The 17,198-nt window shown below is 40.1% G+C and overlaps 1 protein-coding gene across 1 annotated transcript in view; it reads left to right on the plus strand.

Moving 5' to 3' along the window:
• The first annotated feature begins 1,069 nt into the window (after window positions 1–1,069).
• sntb2 (syntrophin, beta 2) overlaps window positions 1,070–17,198 on the plus strand; it is a 49,709-nt gene continuing 33,580 nt past the window's right edge. Inside the window, exon 1 of the mRNA XM_074678186.1 lies at window positions 1,070–2,067. Coding sequence (XP_074534287.1) covers window positions 1,338–2,067 — 730 coding nt within the window. The 5' untranslated portion in view covers window positions 1,070–1,337. The remainder of the gene's footprint in view (window positions 2,068–17,198) is intronic.

The raw sequence follows: 17,198 nt of genomic DNA on the forward strand, positions 1-17,198 counted from the left end.
CCAGACTCACACAAGTAGGTTGTTGCAAAGAGGAGAAGGCATTTCAGGGCTCTGTCAGCCAAGGTGGGAGACTCCTTTCTTACATAGAGTCAGTAGTTAGACAGGGAAAGAGCCTCGAAGTTCACTTTAGTTTTTTAGATAGATTTATAACAGGCTCAAACTGCCAGATTGACACGGATGACGACGTCATGCCAAAGTTGCAGCGGTCACGCGAGGTGCAGTTAGGTGCAGTTGGAAACGTGAACCCAACGATTATGGCAATTATATGTTCAGGACATAAGGTTGTTAAAAAAAATAAAATCTATGTATCAATAAATAAATTGTAAATCGTTTTCTAAAAAAATACTATTCAAATTCCTTTTTTTTTCTTTCTCTCAATTTTCCTGGGCCTCCCTTGTGCTCCCGTGTGGCCTCCTAAGTGGGCCACGCCCCCCACTTTGGAAACCCCTGGGCTGTACAACTTGTTATATCATCCAATTGTTCTAATATGAGTTCAGCAAAGGAAGGGTTTTTAAGAAGAGAAAAATATTCCAATATATTCATGTCAATCTATCTATCTATCTATCTATCTATCTATCTATCTATCTATCTATCTATCTATCTATCTATCTATCTATCTATCTATCTATCTATCTATCTATCTATCTAAATAAAACTTTCTGTGGATGTATACCTTTTCTCTACTTGTGTCTGAACAGTTTTTAAAGACTGTACAATATATAGATGTAGTGTCCAAATCACCCGTCTGTTTCTGTTGGGATGATAGAGCCCATGTTGTTAATAGCCTTACTTTGCTCTGTCTGGATGAGTCAAGACAGGTGCCCACCTGACTGTCAAGTAAACATTGATGGATTGATAAATTGTAGTTATTTCTTATAGAAGATGATGTATTTGTTTGTGTCATTATCTATTACATTTAGACATTATTTCTGCAATTCAGATTGAGTGAAATTCTCTGCTTTTCCTTCGTCTAGATGTCACTGTCTGGAGATTACTGTCATCAGCTTTATTTTGAAAGGTATAACCGGATGTCTTCTTTTGTTCCTGCTAACTTTGTTGTGGAAGTCGGACAGCTTTACAACCTGAAGTCAACAACAAGCCCCGTAAGGCTGGCCCATCACAGCCAGTTGTTCTTTTCCTTTTCCTCTCCCCCTCTTTTTGGGACTCCCTCTGCTTTTCCTCACCCTCCGCCTGCAGACACGGTGTGGGAGTGGGTGTGTCGACGCGGGCCAGTGGAGCCTCGTCTCTGCTTGTATGCGCTGCTTGAAAAGAGGAAAAAGTTGGGGATGACTTTAGAGTGAAAGCGGCCCGACTCGGAGCAGGCTAACCGTCCAGGGATGGCAGTTTGGACCCGAGCGGACAAAAACGGTCAGCTGGACCTTCTGCTCCGCGACCGCTGGATCCGAGTGGCCGCAGAACTCACCCGAGAAACACTGACTTTAACGGCCGAGGCGGAGGCGACCGGACAGGGGGGCAACCACTGGGACTATAACAACTCTTCAGCGGGCCTACGTAATGGCATGTCGAACGGAAACGACCCGGGGACGAGCCCGGGAAACCCTGGCCGCGGTCCGTCCTCTGGTCAAGAGCAACTTCCGAACCAGAACCACGGGGGTCGGGGTCGCAGCAGCAGCCCGGGGCGCGGAGCCTCAGGCAGGGGTCAATATGATGGGAACTACGGTCTAAACAGCCCTGGAAAGTACCCAAATAACGGCACAAACTCTGACTTTGGAAGCCCAGGCTCAAGCTATGGCAGCCCCGGGTCGAGCTTCGGGTCGAGACAGGGAGACTTTCCCGTCAGCGCGGACGGGACCTCGGAGGCTGTGCGTAAAGTGCGAGTTGTCAAACAGGAGTCTGGCGGGCTGGGGATCAGTATCAAGGGGGGTCGTGAGAATCGGATGCCAATCCTCATCTCCAAGATCTTCCCGGGGCTCGCTGCCGACCAGAGCCGGGCGCTCCGGGTGGGGGACGCGATTCTGTCGGTGAACGGAAACGACCTCCGCGAGGCGACGCACGACCTGGCGGTGCAGGCGCTTAAGAAGGCGGGAAAAGAAGTGACGCTCGAGGGTAAGTTTATTGACTCCAGAGCGGGGATTTACTGAGGCCGAGACAACAGTCCTGTAGTCCGGCAACAACCCCCTGCGCACTGTTCTCCTCCTCAGATTATGCACTTCACTGGATGGGATGGCACTTTGTTACAGAGGGTTACAACTTTTAAACCACTGAAACTTAACTTTTTTTTTTCGATGGAAGTCATTATGAACTGATAGACTAATTAAAGTTATGTGAGCCCCACCTTTAAAGAGTTTTTGCGCCAAGTTTAGATATTTCAGTGTGCAGGTTACCTTAATGGAAATTTTTGGATCAGTAGACATTTTTCTTTTGGACTTTTCATCTCCTTTCCTCCAGGTCAGGATATTTAAGACGCTGCTTTCTTTATGAGACAAAAAATATCAGTGGGCAGAAATGTTATTTTCATAAATGCTCTTAACCAGGATATCCCCTGGGATTGAAATCTCTTTCCTGAAGGAAACCTGGCCAAGACAGCCAGGAGCATATTGGCCAGGCTCTATAAAATAAAATGCATCAGTATTTTTTTTCCCTCTAGCTCAAAAGTACAGCTGAGTGTTGTTTTGAATTACTGTATCTAGGCCCCTAACAAGATACTCCATCAATTTCTTGTGTTTAAGACACAAATCATTGGTTTTGAAGCATACACTGGTACAAGCAAGTTGACAGTCAGGGTTCATCCATGTTCAGGAGGAGGAGGAAGACTTGAATAATATCAACAAAACAGAAAGCCTTTGATTAGTGTAAACAGGAAAGTAACCACAGTTGTGGCCACGGTCAGAGTTAGATACATTGTGCTTTGTGTGTTTGAATGGTTGTGGGTTACTAAAGATAAGAGGTCACTGTAAACATTAGCAGAGGAGATTTGTCTCCTCTGTGACTGCACTGATACAGTCCACTGAAAAAATGTTGACGAATGAATGAGTTAGGAGCGTAGAAAGAGTGCTATTATGTCTGTTATGATTAAATCTCTTTATTTGGAGCTCTGAGAAGTTTGGATTGGTTGTAAAACAGACTAAAAGTTATCCTGGTGTCTTAATGTGATGTTTTGTCTTCTCATACTACCAGTGAAGCTGGCCTTTGAATTTTGAATTGACCAATTGAGCTCTGGTATAGGTGAGGTAGTCCCTGGCTGTGGTCATGGCTTCCATGATTTCCAAAAAGAATGTCAGATTCGGATTTACCTTTCCCACTCAGGCTATCTTAAACAGGCTGAAGCCCAGAGACGTCCCCAGGGTTTCTAGATTATTTTTATGCAGGGTTATCTCATAGGAGGATACAGTTTAAAACTGCTACTGGGATGCGGTAATGCAGAGCTGGACGTAATCACAGACAGTGACGTTTAGAAGAGATTTCGACTTCATGCAGTGAACTAAATGGATTTCCACTCCTGAGTAAAGTCTGTTTTTAATGCAGGGTTTTAAAGTTACACCCATAAAGTGTTAGTTTTTGGGCTTTGTTGCACTTAGTTCACATGATAGGATGATATTGGGGCGCAATGATCTCAATGGGTGTAGTGGATCTCCTACAAAAGCAAACAAAGCTTTTCATGAGGATATTACTGCTTATTTCTGTGTCATCCTTAAATGGTGCATACAGGGATTTAAATAGTGTTATTCAAAAGCCAACAGGAAGTGATGTTTTATTATTCTTTTAGGGGCATTTCAGCCTTTGTTAGAACCAGAGACCACAGCAAAGACACAACCTTACATATGTGGTGCACACATCTCAACTATAGACTGTATAAAGCATGAACTCAGTCTTGCCAACATCCTTCATTAGTTTCTGAAGCAGTTTTGAAGCCCAGCAACAGCTGTCACTACACTTGAGATGCTGACCTGGAGGTAGCAAAGGGGTGGAGCTGAGGCAAGCCTGTAGCCTCACTGTCAGCTACAGTTTGCCTGCCTGTCAGTCATATCAGCCGTGCTCCTAATTATGTCAAACTCATGACCATAATATCTGAAAAAGCAATAAGTAGTAATGAAGTCACTTTCTACAAAGGTTGTGATTGACTTCCAGGACTGTTTGCAGCAAGCTTCAAGTGGACACTCAGGAAACTGCAGTTTTTAGCACTTCTACGTTTACTTTTTTCCCAAGGACTGGACCTTGTGGCTTAAACGCCACCACCAAGCTAAACTGGCACCCTGCAGGATTTGATTCTAAATTTAAAAATATTGTCTTTGTCCACAGGGGGCAATAAAACAAACTCAGGTTGAATGAAAGGGATGGTTGGGAGCTTTTCATGCCTCTGCCTTGTTTTTTCGTCACCTGTTGTCAGTATCTCTCAGTCTGCTGTGGATTTTATTAATGCCCAAGTGTAAAAGGTCCAGCAGCCCCTGTTTGGTAGGACTTTTCAAAGATTCAGGAACTTTGGAAGACAGGGCCCAGTATCTGTGTTGCTTTCAACATTTAGGTGTTTTAAGACCCCTTGTGCGAGACAGAGGGATTCATTTCCACATAAACACCCTTTGAGATCAGCGCTGACTTAAATTTGTGGGCTTCTGATTGGTGGAAAGTTTCTCACATATTGGTGATTGGTTCATAGACACAACTGTAGACTGTATAATTAATGGATGTTGTCTCCCCGATGTCACCCAGCTATTTCTGAAACAGAATTTTGAAGGAAGTGGGCTATCGCGGCCATATTGGAAGTGAGAGGGGTTTTAAGTACAGCTATAGGGCGCCTGTCAGTCACGTGACCTGAGCTGTGCCTCTGATCGAGCAAGCTTGCGATCTTAATATCCTCTAAACTGCTGAATTAGAAAAAAATTCAACCCCCGTATTAGGGATGCACGATATTATCAGCACAATATCGGTATCGGCTGATAAAAGCTTAAAAACTCGTTTATCGGTATCGGGAGATATGAAAATTTCTGCCGTTAAGCACAGCCAATAAGGTGCTATTCAGTTAGGATTATTATTATTTTCCATCTGAAATATAAGTTCCTTAAATAAAATGTAGCACTTCATTTATTTGCACTGCAGAGCTCTGTGTCTGTCACCAGGTTGTTACAGTAGCTCTAAAATAATCAAATGCAACTTGGTTATGTTTAAAAATGCATTGTACATTTAAAGTTCATGTGATCTAAAGAAAATATTTTTCTGTGTTTCAATACTGAATGTCTTGAGTTTGAAAAAATAATACATTTCTTATTTATGGTAAAATCAAATGTTTTTTGTCTTGTTTTATGTGTGTTTCTTAAACAAATAAGACCGTCACAATTAGAGTAACATATAAATTCCAGTACAGGATAGACTTAACTTTCTTTACAGTGAAAATAACAAACAAACTTGTGATTATCGGTATCGGCCAAAAGGGGTTTCGATATATATCGACATATCAGATATCGGCAAAAATCCAATATCGTGCATCCCTACCCCTTACAGTGTGTGAAATTAGTGAAATTACTGATTCAGACAGGTGACTATTTTGAAATGGGCTGTAAACAGGTATATTTCTGCCATGAAAACATCTTTTTTTTTGGCTTGGTCTATTTGTGACTTTCTGTACTTCCAGAGCCAGCCTCAAGCAGAAACTAGAGAAACAGCAGATTTTAGCCCTTCCTCTCATATTTTTGGACTGGAGGTTGCCACTTGGCAACAACACATGTCATCTGGAGGTTATAAAGACTGCCAACCCTTGTCATCATGGTTGTATATTATCAGCAGAAGACAGTAAATGTGGTCTTCTAACATTAACACAATAATGAAAATGTAGAGGGGTCAGTGAGGACAGAGGTTTGAATGATGTTTAGAGTTTTGTTATCATACTAACGTAGCATGTTTATAAGTTATCTATCAGAAGAAGATCACAGTTTCTTTGCTAAGATATGCACTCCACAAATATCCTAATATTAAAAAGCTCAATCACCTTAAGATAACACACTCCTAAGCTGAGGGGTGTGCGCCAACTACATTACAGTGAACACAGCTCCATGGAAATCAGATCAGGAACTAAACAGCCCTGATGTTGAGCTGTTCAGTGTTTGGAAAAATGGAGAAAGAGTGAATTCGTGGAAGTGAGGCCACAGAGCCCCCAGGGTTCGGAAACTTAAGGCCAGGAACGGCTAAATGCTCAAATGCAGTGTTTAATGGCTTGGAATGAACCCCGGATGAATACTGACGAGCTGGAATTGTAGGAAGCGATCAATGTGTGACACATTTACACTCAAGTCAGAGTGAGGCCTGTTATAGACTGCTCAAAGCCAACAAGGTGAAACAGTTCCTTTTAACACAGTTTGAATCATCACGAGAGCTCAATATATGAGAATATACACAGTAAAAACTGAAATCCAAGTAAATGTTTGTCTCATTAGACTTCATATGAGCCACATTCATCTGAAAATGATGAAAGAAAATGTACTTGTTTAGTTGCGAGGAGAATGTGGATCATATTAAGTCTAAAAATAAAATATAAACACGTGCTTAGATATCAGTTTTTGCTGTGTAAATCAACTTGTCCTCTTTCTATTTTCACAAACAATCCTCCGTGTTTTTTCAGTCTGTGTTTCTTCAGCTGGTTGATGGAGGTTTCCAGATGAGCTGAAAAATGCAGCGCACAACTCATGTTTGTGTTTAATGAAAAGCTTTGACCATTTCTTCCTTTTTCTTTCATTTTAAGTGTTCTGTCTTTCTCATAAAACATTTTTCACAGTTTACTAAAAGGCCAGAAAAAGTTGATTCCATTCATATAGTTTTGATTTATATCGGCTCCAGATCTTTAGATGACTTTCAGTATTTGCCTTTTTTGGACGATTCAGTCACATACAAACAATATGTGGAAAAGATGGTGGGGATTATATACTCTACTGTCAGATTTAAGGATCAAACAGAAGACTCAGTTCTGTAAGATTAATTTTAGTGGGAAGTTGAAAGGTTGAGTTTGAAGCTGTGGTGAACAGAAGGATCTGGAAGCAGGGCAGGTTGAGGCAAAAACCAGCTGACAATCTGAGATGATTTGTGATCTTGAGAAAGAAGAGACCAGACGTTAAAGTTTTAAATCTTTGATGAAATGCAAATCTAGAGTATCTAGAGAGGCTGCAGCACAGAAACATATGTAGAGCTCTGGTGAAGCCTGTTTTTTTTAGATTGGTGCCTTCAAAGAAGAGACCGTGCAGGCCACATACAAACTCTGCACTGTGTGTAAGCCAGTCCAGGTGCTCTCAGTGCACGGTGGAATTAGAGTTTCAAAACTGAACGTAGAATCAGTCCGATTGCTCCTGACGTTGATATGAAGTGGATTTCAGTGAACCCTGAGGGGCAGACATGAGGATGTGTTTCCTCCTGCCTCTGCAGTCCAGATCCGGGCCTCTGCATAAAAGAATGTGTCAGCTGCCTGTCAGTGTTTGTCAGTTTGACAGGCAGCAAGCCGTGTTGTTTGTGGACAGGCTCTTCTTCCCAGTCCCTCCCCTGTCTCTGCCCGTCTCCCACCACTCTGAGAAATGGCAGTCACACAGAACGAGAGCCTGGTTTTCAGACCGCTGTGTAGTGCAAACAATGCATAAACCCCAGATATTCTCACAATTAGCTTAGGTGCCCCACATTCCTGACCTCTGCCTGCATGTGCGTATTTAGGCCAAAGGTCAACCCTGGCAACTCGGCTGTGATGGATCATACGCTCTGCACTTGTAGCAAACTCACAGTAATCTGGTGCTGCATAAAGGAGGAGAGAGGTATCAGAGAAGATGACCAAGGTAAAGCTGTAGTTTTAACTTGTCACCAAACAATTTAATGATGCTCCTATTGCCTGTATCACTGTTGGTTTAAGTCATAACCAGTTAGTTACTGTAAAAACAGGGGGTATTGTGCTTTTTTAGTCTATATACTGACACTCTGAAACCTTGTTGTTTACGGAAGTTTGATACCCTTTTTTTTTCAGACCTTTACCTGTACGAGTACTCCCTCTTGAGTACTCACTAATGCCCAGTACCAGTACTACTAGTACTAGTACTAGTTAAGTCTAAAATAAAATATAACTGTTTTTTAAATGATTTTCTTAAATAAAAAAACATGAAAAATGAAACTAAAAACCGTCAGAGTTTAAGTATTTTTTTTTTAAATAAAGTGAAGTGCAAAATAGGGGTAGGTACCTTGCACATTTGAAATGATACAGTACTGATACCCGGTACTTGGCAATCAGTACCGGTACACAACGGTAACAATTTTCAGTACTTTTTTCTATTAATGTGGCAAAAAATATCAATTTGTTTGATATAAAAAAAATCAATTTAACATATTTATTCTTCAATATATAACCTTGTAATGCTGTGTTCATGTGTTTATGTCCAGCATGGAAAATCACCAACTCTTCCACTCCCTCACAGTCATAAGGATCCATTTAGGTACCTAAACATGGTACCTTTTGGGTTTATGTGAATCGGTACCTGGTACTTTTGACAGAATTTGGTCGGTACCTATAGAAGTACCTAATTCAGTACCCATCCCCAGTGCAAAATAAAACAGTTCAACTGTTAACTCTCCCTGTTTCATTTATGTTGTCTGAACAGTTTCCTGATGCATATTTACCATGGTGTTAAACTGCAGAAAGCAGTAACAACTACTGGCAAGGAGTACTTGCTCAATGTAAGTTTTTTTTGTCTTGAGTATCGGCTGCTGTTTTCTGCAGCCTTTTGCGAGTACTGGTACCTTGAAAAAAGGCTGGTATCGGCCCGATACCAGAAACCGATACCAGTACTTGCCCATCCTTAATGTTGTATCTTTACATGACCTACAGTCCATAAAGAAACCCTATTTTTTCTCTCTCTGGCGTTTTAGAAAATCCCTATGTCAGCTTCTGTCCCAAACACTTTATTCAGCTGCTGTCTCTACTCTACCAACCCCTTCCTCTCTAATTGCTCAACCCTCTGGAGGCCTGAAAGGGAGCTATGGACAAGACCTTTGTGCTTGAGGCCCACTCCTCTAACATGTCAAGACCCATTATGTGATGACCTCATGATTTTAGAAAGTTTTTTGAAGAACTACTGAACTTCTGCTAATTTTAGAACAGAACAAAGCGTTTTGATCAGTTTACAGACAGATTCAGGGACTTCTAAAACATGCGGAGGTTTAAAAAACTGCACACATTTAGTCTGAAGTTCAGCATTGTTACTCTATATCCATGTTTAACATACGGGGAAGCAAAATTAAGGTGGAAGACTAAGTTCTGAGTTTAATTGTTGATCACTTTTTAGATGCACTCAGTCTGGAAACTTAACTGGGTAGCTCGGAATTTGTTTGGGCATTCTCATGGATGTTGGTTTGGGATACTATGATTGTGACTATCAGTTATCCTGGGATTGCTTTTTGTTCAGTCTTGAAAAACTATTTTAAAAAATCCATCGGCAGATTTGGGAAACCCCTTTTTAAAATATGATCTTTATCCAACAGTTTTCTCCTGTGGAGTGTCACTTTTGGATATTTTGTCACTGGTTGAGACACTGACAGGAGAAAGCAGCCCAAACCAAACATAAACTGCACTTTCACTTTAATTTTTGTTTATCAAAAACTCATCTTGTTGTTGCCTGTCACAGTTAAGCTTGTTGCTGTACAAGGCTGGTTTCCCTCCCAAAGCCACAGAAATGATATCATGAGTTCTGTTTTTGCCCATTAACATGTGACGTGACATCTCAGACATGCCACTGGTTAATCCTCCCCACACGCTAGCTGACTGACAGACATAACATCCCATATGTTCAAATGATTAGTCAAAGCTTGCTGCAGCAGCCACCCGCGTCTCGTTGGGTTGTTCTGCTGGTCAGTGAAGGTCAGGTTGATCCTTTAGCAGAGCTGATGGAGGGAGGGAGGAGTACAGTACAGGCACAGAGGCCATTGATGAGACTTTCTTTTGTTCTGAAGCCAAATCTAGCAGAGCATCAGCGCTCTGTGTCAAACACTGTCCTCACGGGGAGAGATGTGCCACAGAGCATGAGTTTGCACAGCCAGAAATAGGCCACGATTGTCAGCTTTGTGTCAGGATGAACTCTATTACCTTTGATATGCAGATGTGTCACTGTGCCAGCTGTGGAAGAGAACAGCTCATGTGGGTTTGTTTAGAAAAGTTTGTATGAGACTAGTTGTTAATATCTCTAAGAGAAAGTTAAATGTAAGCCATTTCTGAAGGTGTAATATTATGAAGCTAAGGGAACTGTACTAAGGATTCTTAGCAAATACATGTTTTAAATATATCATAGGTACATTGATAAACCCGTTTGTAGAGCTTTATCATCACTGAGCCTCTTTTACTTTTACATCCTGAATAAATGTTAGTGTGCTGATCTGAAAACACACCATAGCTCTCCATCTCAGTAAACCCTGAGTACTGGCGCTACAATTAGTACATAGATTTAACTACAGGTAGAATTTAAACCAGAAAAGATAGATCTGTGTTTCTCTTTGCATCTAAACTCTGGGGTTTTACATCTTTATGATGCATTTTAAACATGTCCCAGAGCGCTGTTCTCTCCACTGATGTGTTTGCAGAAATCCAGCATAAAGCATAAACAACAAAAACATGACAATCTGTTCACAAAGCTGTTCACATTGCTCCCTTTGTTAAATACATGTCATCACATTTCTTTTTTTTTTTGATTTCATAGGGCTACAGCCATATCATTTCTGTATTTAGGAAAATGTATAAACTTTCATTTATATGGTGTATTGCACTTAAGTTATGGACATAGGTTTATACATTCATGAAAATTTGGGATATAAGGATTGTATTGATGTATATAAATTTTTATGCTATTTATAGAAATAATGGCACTGCAGAGTGTAAAAATGTAAAGATGTGCTCTGACAGACTTGGTATGGTAGGTCACAAAGGGTTAAATCGTTGGTTTGAGGTAGAGATGCACCGATCTGATCCTGGTATTGGGTGTTGGGGCTGATCCAGCTGGAATCGGGTATTGGTGGGAAAGGATCGGTCCAAACTTGACACCAAGGCTAAAGTATGATTTAGTCTACAAGGTATAAAATTTTACAATCAAATGGTCATTTTTTAACCAGACTGCTGTTAAAAGCTGGGTGGGTGCATAGTTTGAGGATGGTAGAGTGTTATGTTGGCACAGTGACAACAGAAACCGTTTTTTTTATCATGCTGTTATCTAAGGGGTCTTTGTAATGGCTGAAACTTTAGTCCAGATTTCTGACCCATTGGATGAAAAGTAAAGTGATTTCTGGAAATCTCTGGTTTCTTGAGGAAAGGTTTGAGTTGTGCTGAGACAGAAAAAGATGATTATGAAGAAAAAATGCTGCTGATGTTTTAGAATAGTGAAATGAGTGAATCGTTGTCCCTGTGGTCTGGTGGTTAACACTTTTTTATCCTCAGCATCAAGGTTACTCAGTACACAAGTATGTTCAAATGTTTTTTTTATCCTCTAAATATAACTTGTTTTTACTTAAGCCTTTTATACCGACACGGGAGAAGGTCCTTTCCATGGAGGCCACAGTTTTGCTTTTTCATGTTGACATTATTTCTGGTTGTATAGTGGGGTATACAAAGGAGCAAGGGAAAGCTGATTGATCCTTAAAGAAGAAAAGAGAAGGAAAGAGTGCAAAAAGTGGACTTGGGTTTAATCTTACATCTTCTAACTGAAGCATACTTTCGACAAAGTCTACTGACATATGTAAACTAATGTGATATAAAAAACAGTGAGGCCGTATGAACAGGGCGATACCAGCGGTCTATGCTAGTTTCTCTACATATGCCTGCTTTGTGACTCATCAGAGTCAGGGACATTTCTGTTCAGGAGGTGAAACCTATGGTGTTACTTTCTGTTACAGTGATGACTTCCGATATCAAGTGTAGTGGGTGGCGTCACTGTCACCACATGGTTGCAAGTGGTCAATAGTAGAAACAACTATCATTTTAATTACACCCGGAGAGTCAGTGCAAAATGGGTGCTGTGGAGAAACTTGTTGGAGAATTGGAGAATCATGTAATGCAGGAGCTTCTGGTCCTCAAAGGCCTCTGTTGCTTAGGGATGGGAATTGGTAGGATTTTGTCAATACTGATGCCCTTCATGATTCTGCTTATTGATCTGGGTCTTTATCCATTCCCTTATCAATTCCTGTTGTGAATTTTCTTGGTACAAAAAGTAGCTTTACAGGTTTTCTGTGTCAACAGCATTTTACTGAGTTTATACTGTAAGTGAATAAAATGTAATTGGTCCCTGAGTCTGGATATTTCTGGGCATAATTCAACAGAAACCGGTAAAAATAGCACACAGTGTGACGTTAATGTACTGTGTTGTAATATATTAGTAATTCAAGTAGGCCATCTAGTGTCTTAAAGTGGTTATAGCAATGGTTTAAGTTGTTTGGAAGCTTTCTGTAGTTATGAAGTCAGCCATGAGCCTTTCAGTTGCCTGTTAGCGTTTGACATTTGAAATTCTCAGTATTTTTTACAAAGAGTTGATGTGATATGTTTCTGTGATGAAAGTTGAAATTCTGTTCTGAAGCTGAAGTTTTACTGATATATGCTAACTGCTAGCATATCAATACAGTTTCTCATATACATTAGCATCAAGCTTGCGCTGTTTTGTTATTTTGGTAAATAAGGTGATTTATACCATTTCGAATGTACTGAATATGAATCTCCTGAGAGAGAGTAATGTACATTTCTTTATGAAGTCAGTTCTTCAGTAAAACTTCAAGCTGAAAATCCTGAATCAGAGTTTTCTTGGGAAACGTTATCTAACTGCTAAGCTAAGATAGCTGTAACAGCCTAGTCGACATAAGGCCCGGCAGTTCTGGCACAATGTAAAGAATTGGTAAGGGAATTGTTAAGCACAAAGGCTAACGATATCGATGGATTGAAACATTTCTTATCGATTCTTAACAGGAACCGGTTTTCGATTCCCATCCCTACTGTCGCTTCTCTGAGGGGAGGGTTGGGCAAGGGAGCATTTCAATCCTGGATCAAAACACCATAGATATAATAAAATATGTCAAGTTCTAAACACTAAGTATGATGTGACAGACTAACGCTGCAAAAACTGAAAACCAAGCAAGTGCTCCTATCCTTTGTTTCGTAAAAACTGCCTGGCATCTGAACTGCCAGGAAAAGTAAAAAACTGACAGTTAGTTAAAAAGTTACTTGTTACATTTCTTAAATTAGGCGTATTCTTTATCGAGAAACTTGACATAGGATTTTTTTCTAACCTTTCTGCAGTTTTTTTTTGATCCTTTGAAGTAAATCAGGCATCATTTTTGTCTTTTTATAAAACATTTTTCTGGACTTGTAGGGTTACTGTTACTTATATTAAGTCTACAAAGACATTTTTTGAATAGAAATAAGACATTAACACTAACTTTGATTGCAGAAGTCTGTTTTTAGGGTAAACACGAGCATTCTGTGAAAGTAAAGTCATTTTCAACTGTTCGAAAGAAAGTGCCATGGATTATTTATGGTTTTCTGTGAGTGCTTACTTAAAGTTTGAATGGATAAAAGCATCCCTTGTAATTTTGTTATAAAAACACTGTCTTTACTGACTTTTAGTTTTTGGGATCTTTCAACCCTTTCTTGTATTATTCTGACCTATGATGAGGAAAGCATGGATCTTCCTCTGGTGCTGCTTTAAGCCTGGTAGAGATCTGTTATTGTAAGATGTTTCTGGTCTTTACATGTTGCAGCTAAGTTGCTCAGTTGTGGTGCTTTGGGAGCTGCTGTGGATAAAGCAGCATCATGCTGTGGCCTCATATGATGGGTAGACATTTGTAATCTTTTGACAGTAGAGAATGATGAATGTGATTATTTTTGTCCATAATCTGCTTTATCCTTTGTAGACAGTTGGCACACATATTCAAAAACACTTTCAGGTCATACACTGAACACTCTGTCTGCCAGAGAAAAGGACTAATTTCATAAATGTTGCTCTGTTGTTGTGGTTGTTGTGGCATTTTTCGACGTAGGGTTATTTTTCCCTAAGGTTTGACAGAGTTTGAGGAACCACAAAAATGTTCTTGTAATGATGTGAGTGAGACACAGCCCAGCTTGTCCACAATGGGCTGCCCTGTAGTTTCTGTTATGTCATATTTGAACAGATTTAAAAGGGTCATTTCATCACCGGTGCTCTACAAAAGCCACAAGTTAACTGTTGAGACTGATGCAGATGAAGGCTGGTTTAGATAGTGGTGTTATTTAACAATCCAAATGTCCCTGCAGCTAAAGGCCCACACTGACACTGTATGGCTCAAGTTGGAGATTATTAATCTGATTCTGTGTGGAAATCTGGACAGCGATTAATGGGGTCATGTAGTTTAGGGCAACATGAATCAAACTTGATGTCATATTATTATGTAGTTATATGGGATGGGTACCTTTCACATTTGAAATGGTATGGTACCGTTGAGTACCTGGCAATTGGTACCGGTACACAACGGTACCAATTTTTGGTACTTTTTTGTGTTTATGTGATAAAAAAATATCAATTCATTTAAGAATAAAATGTTTTTTTTTCAATTTAAAATACTTTTTCTTCAATATATATCCTTATAATGCTGCGTTCATGTCCAGCATGGAAAACCGCCCACTCTTCCACTCTCTCACAGTCACAAGGATGTGTTTAGGTACAAACTTGGTACCTTTTGATTTTTCGTAAATCGGTACTGGGTACTTTGACAAAATTTGGTCGGCACAAAAGTACTTTATTCAGTATCCATCCCTAAAAGTTATAAATACTCTGTAATATCACAACAGATTTTTTATTAGATTACATTTTTTTGTTTTGTTTATTGTTCTTTGAATCAGTCAAAATGCAGACAGCAAATAACAGGAAGGAGAGAGCTATATGGCATGCTTGAACTAAATTTAGATAAACACACAGGTTTACACCCCAGCAAAAAGAGTCAACAGAATTTACCTGACACAGACTTTTTCTTAATTTCAAACATTTTTATTGAGTTTTCATGTTATATGTGTAAACACATTAACAAAACAAGCATATAAAAAACAAACATGCAAAATACAAAAGACAGACACAAACCGCCAGCAATACCACAAAAGAAAATAAACTGGGACAGAACACTGTGGCAGTGACAGTAATACTTTATGTGGTGAAAAAGCCCACACCCCAATCCCACCCTCCCATTCCTGTCACCACAGACTTGTTAATGAGACCAAGTCGTCGCTAGTCACAGGTAAAATCTGTTGATTTCTGTTTATGGAACATAAAGAGCAGAAAATGCACGACTAATCAATTTGACTTAATTACCATAACATGGTGCAGTTACCAGATATATATGACAGCCAATGCAGCCAGCTATTCAAAGGGAACCACAGTGTTTTTCATACTTTTTTTTTCTCATTGAGTTATTTTTTGGAGCTTTTAATCCCTTTAATTGGAGAGGACAGGACAGTGGATAAAGATAGAAACAGGGTGAGAGTGGGGAATGACGTGCGGGAAAGAGGCCACAGGCTGGACTCGAACCTGGGCCATCATCTCGAGGGTGAACCTCATTTGTTGAAAGTTGTTAGATATATGTATTGATAAACAGCTCCTGTTAGGAGCCTATCAGAATGGGTTTAATGCGTCAACATCAAAAGCCATCAAGCTTTGGCTTTGGTGTTGGCCCATACTGATACTGGTATAGTCTAAGTGTTAATTTTACAGTCTTTGTTCTTTAATATGAGGATGAGACTGAGAATTATGTTTCAGTAACTTCAGACTTTTCCAAATTTGAGTAAATATATATTAGTGCTGCACAATTTGGGGAAAAGGTGCGATTTGCGATTAGGTGGACAATATTGTGATTGCGATTGTGCTTGCAATTTAATAAAAAAAGTTGTGTCATGATGAGTCTACAGACTTGCTTGGTTATCATGGAAATCTGAATTGCATGTGCTGACATTGCGATTGCGATTGCGATAATCGTGCAGCCCTAATATATATCATACTGGCTCTATTATTATTTTTTGGGGATTAAAAATGTGGTTGGTAAATCTCTAACACTAACAGGAATCACAGTTTGACTCTAACCTGGGGAAATGCAGCAGAGGATAGAGGAATCAAACTATGATAAAAGTTGTCGTCAGAGTTGCTGGTGAAACAAGTGAAATATCTCCAAACTGCTGAGCTGCTGTTGTTTTCTTCATGATGGTATTTTAGCTTCACCTAGCATAAATGTACAGACCTACCGGTGTTGATGATGTAGTGGTTGTTGCAAACACATAAGAGCATAGAACTGAGTCATATAGATCTATCCTATGGATTGGCTCTTGGATATCTCCACCGATGTGATCAAACTTTTTGAGTTTGTATTGGACCAACACCTGATACCAGGAATCGATAAGTTTATCCCTATAATGCAGTCATACAGTCAAACAGATATCTAACAGTCCAATGGAGCCAGGCTTTTAAAGGAGCTTCAGTATTTTTGCAGTTTATCAGCAGGTAAATAATGAACATCATTTCAAGAGCAGACTTCAAAGATGTTCAAACAATTCTATCGTCAAGGTTTGAAGTACAATTGTGAGCACAAGGGGACACACACACACACACACACACACACACACACACACACACACACACACACACACGGTCTCTATTGGGGCTACATTCAGACACATTGTTCTCATTAGGTTTCTGGCAGACTGGATGTAAATGGAGGGGGAGGACGAGGAGAAGAAAGAGAATAACAGTGGACGAAAATATTAAGATGAAAGACTGTCTGAGAAGGTGTGGGAACAGAGGAGAGGATGAAGAGGAGAGAGGAGGACGACAAAAAGAGGATGAAGAAGGACACTGGGCCGCAGGAGGATGAAGAGAGGAACAGGGAGAGCAAAAGGAATGAGAGAAAATGAGGAGAGAGGCGCAGGCCAAACCACAGGAGAATTTCTGGCCAGTTTTGGGGGGAAAATACAGAGGCTGGGGTCTGACTGCATGACTTGTAGCTCTGTTAGCTATTATTTAGTGATTTGGGCCATACCAAAGGATTAGTTCTTGCGTGGATGTTATGAGAAAGAAGAGAGTAGGGCAGCTTGAAGGCAGTTTAAAGCTTTGCACCACAGCTAATGCCACTTTCAAATATGTGTGGAGTCAGACTCTTCTCTTCTTTTACACTCCTCCTCTTCTTCTTCTTCATGTTTTCTTTGGTTCAGCCTCTTCCCTGTTTTCCTCTCTCCTTGTGTT

This window comes from Halichoeres trimaculatus, unplaced genomic scaffold (genome assembly GCF_033239565.1).
Source record: "Halichoeres trimaculatus isolate MK-OKI-2021-1 unplaced genomic scaffold, fHalTri1.1 fHalTri1_scaffold_10, whole genome shotgun sequence".
Classification (NCBI taxonomy): Eukaryota; Metazoa; Chordata; class Actinopteri; order Labriformes; family Labridae; genus Halichoeres; species Halichoeres trimaculatus.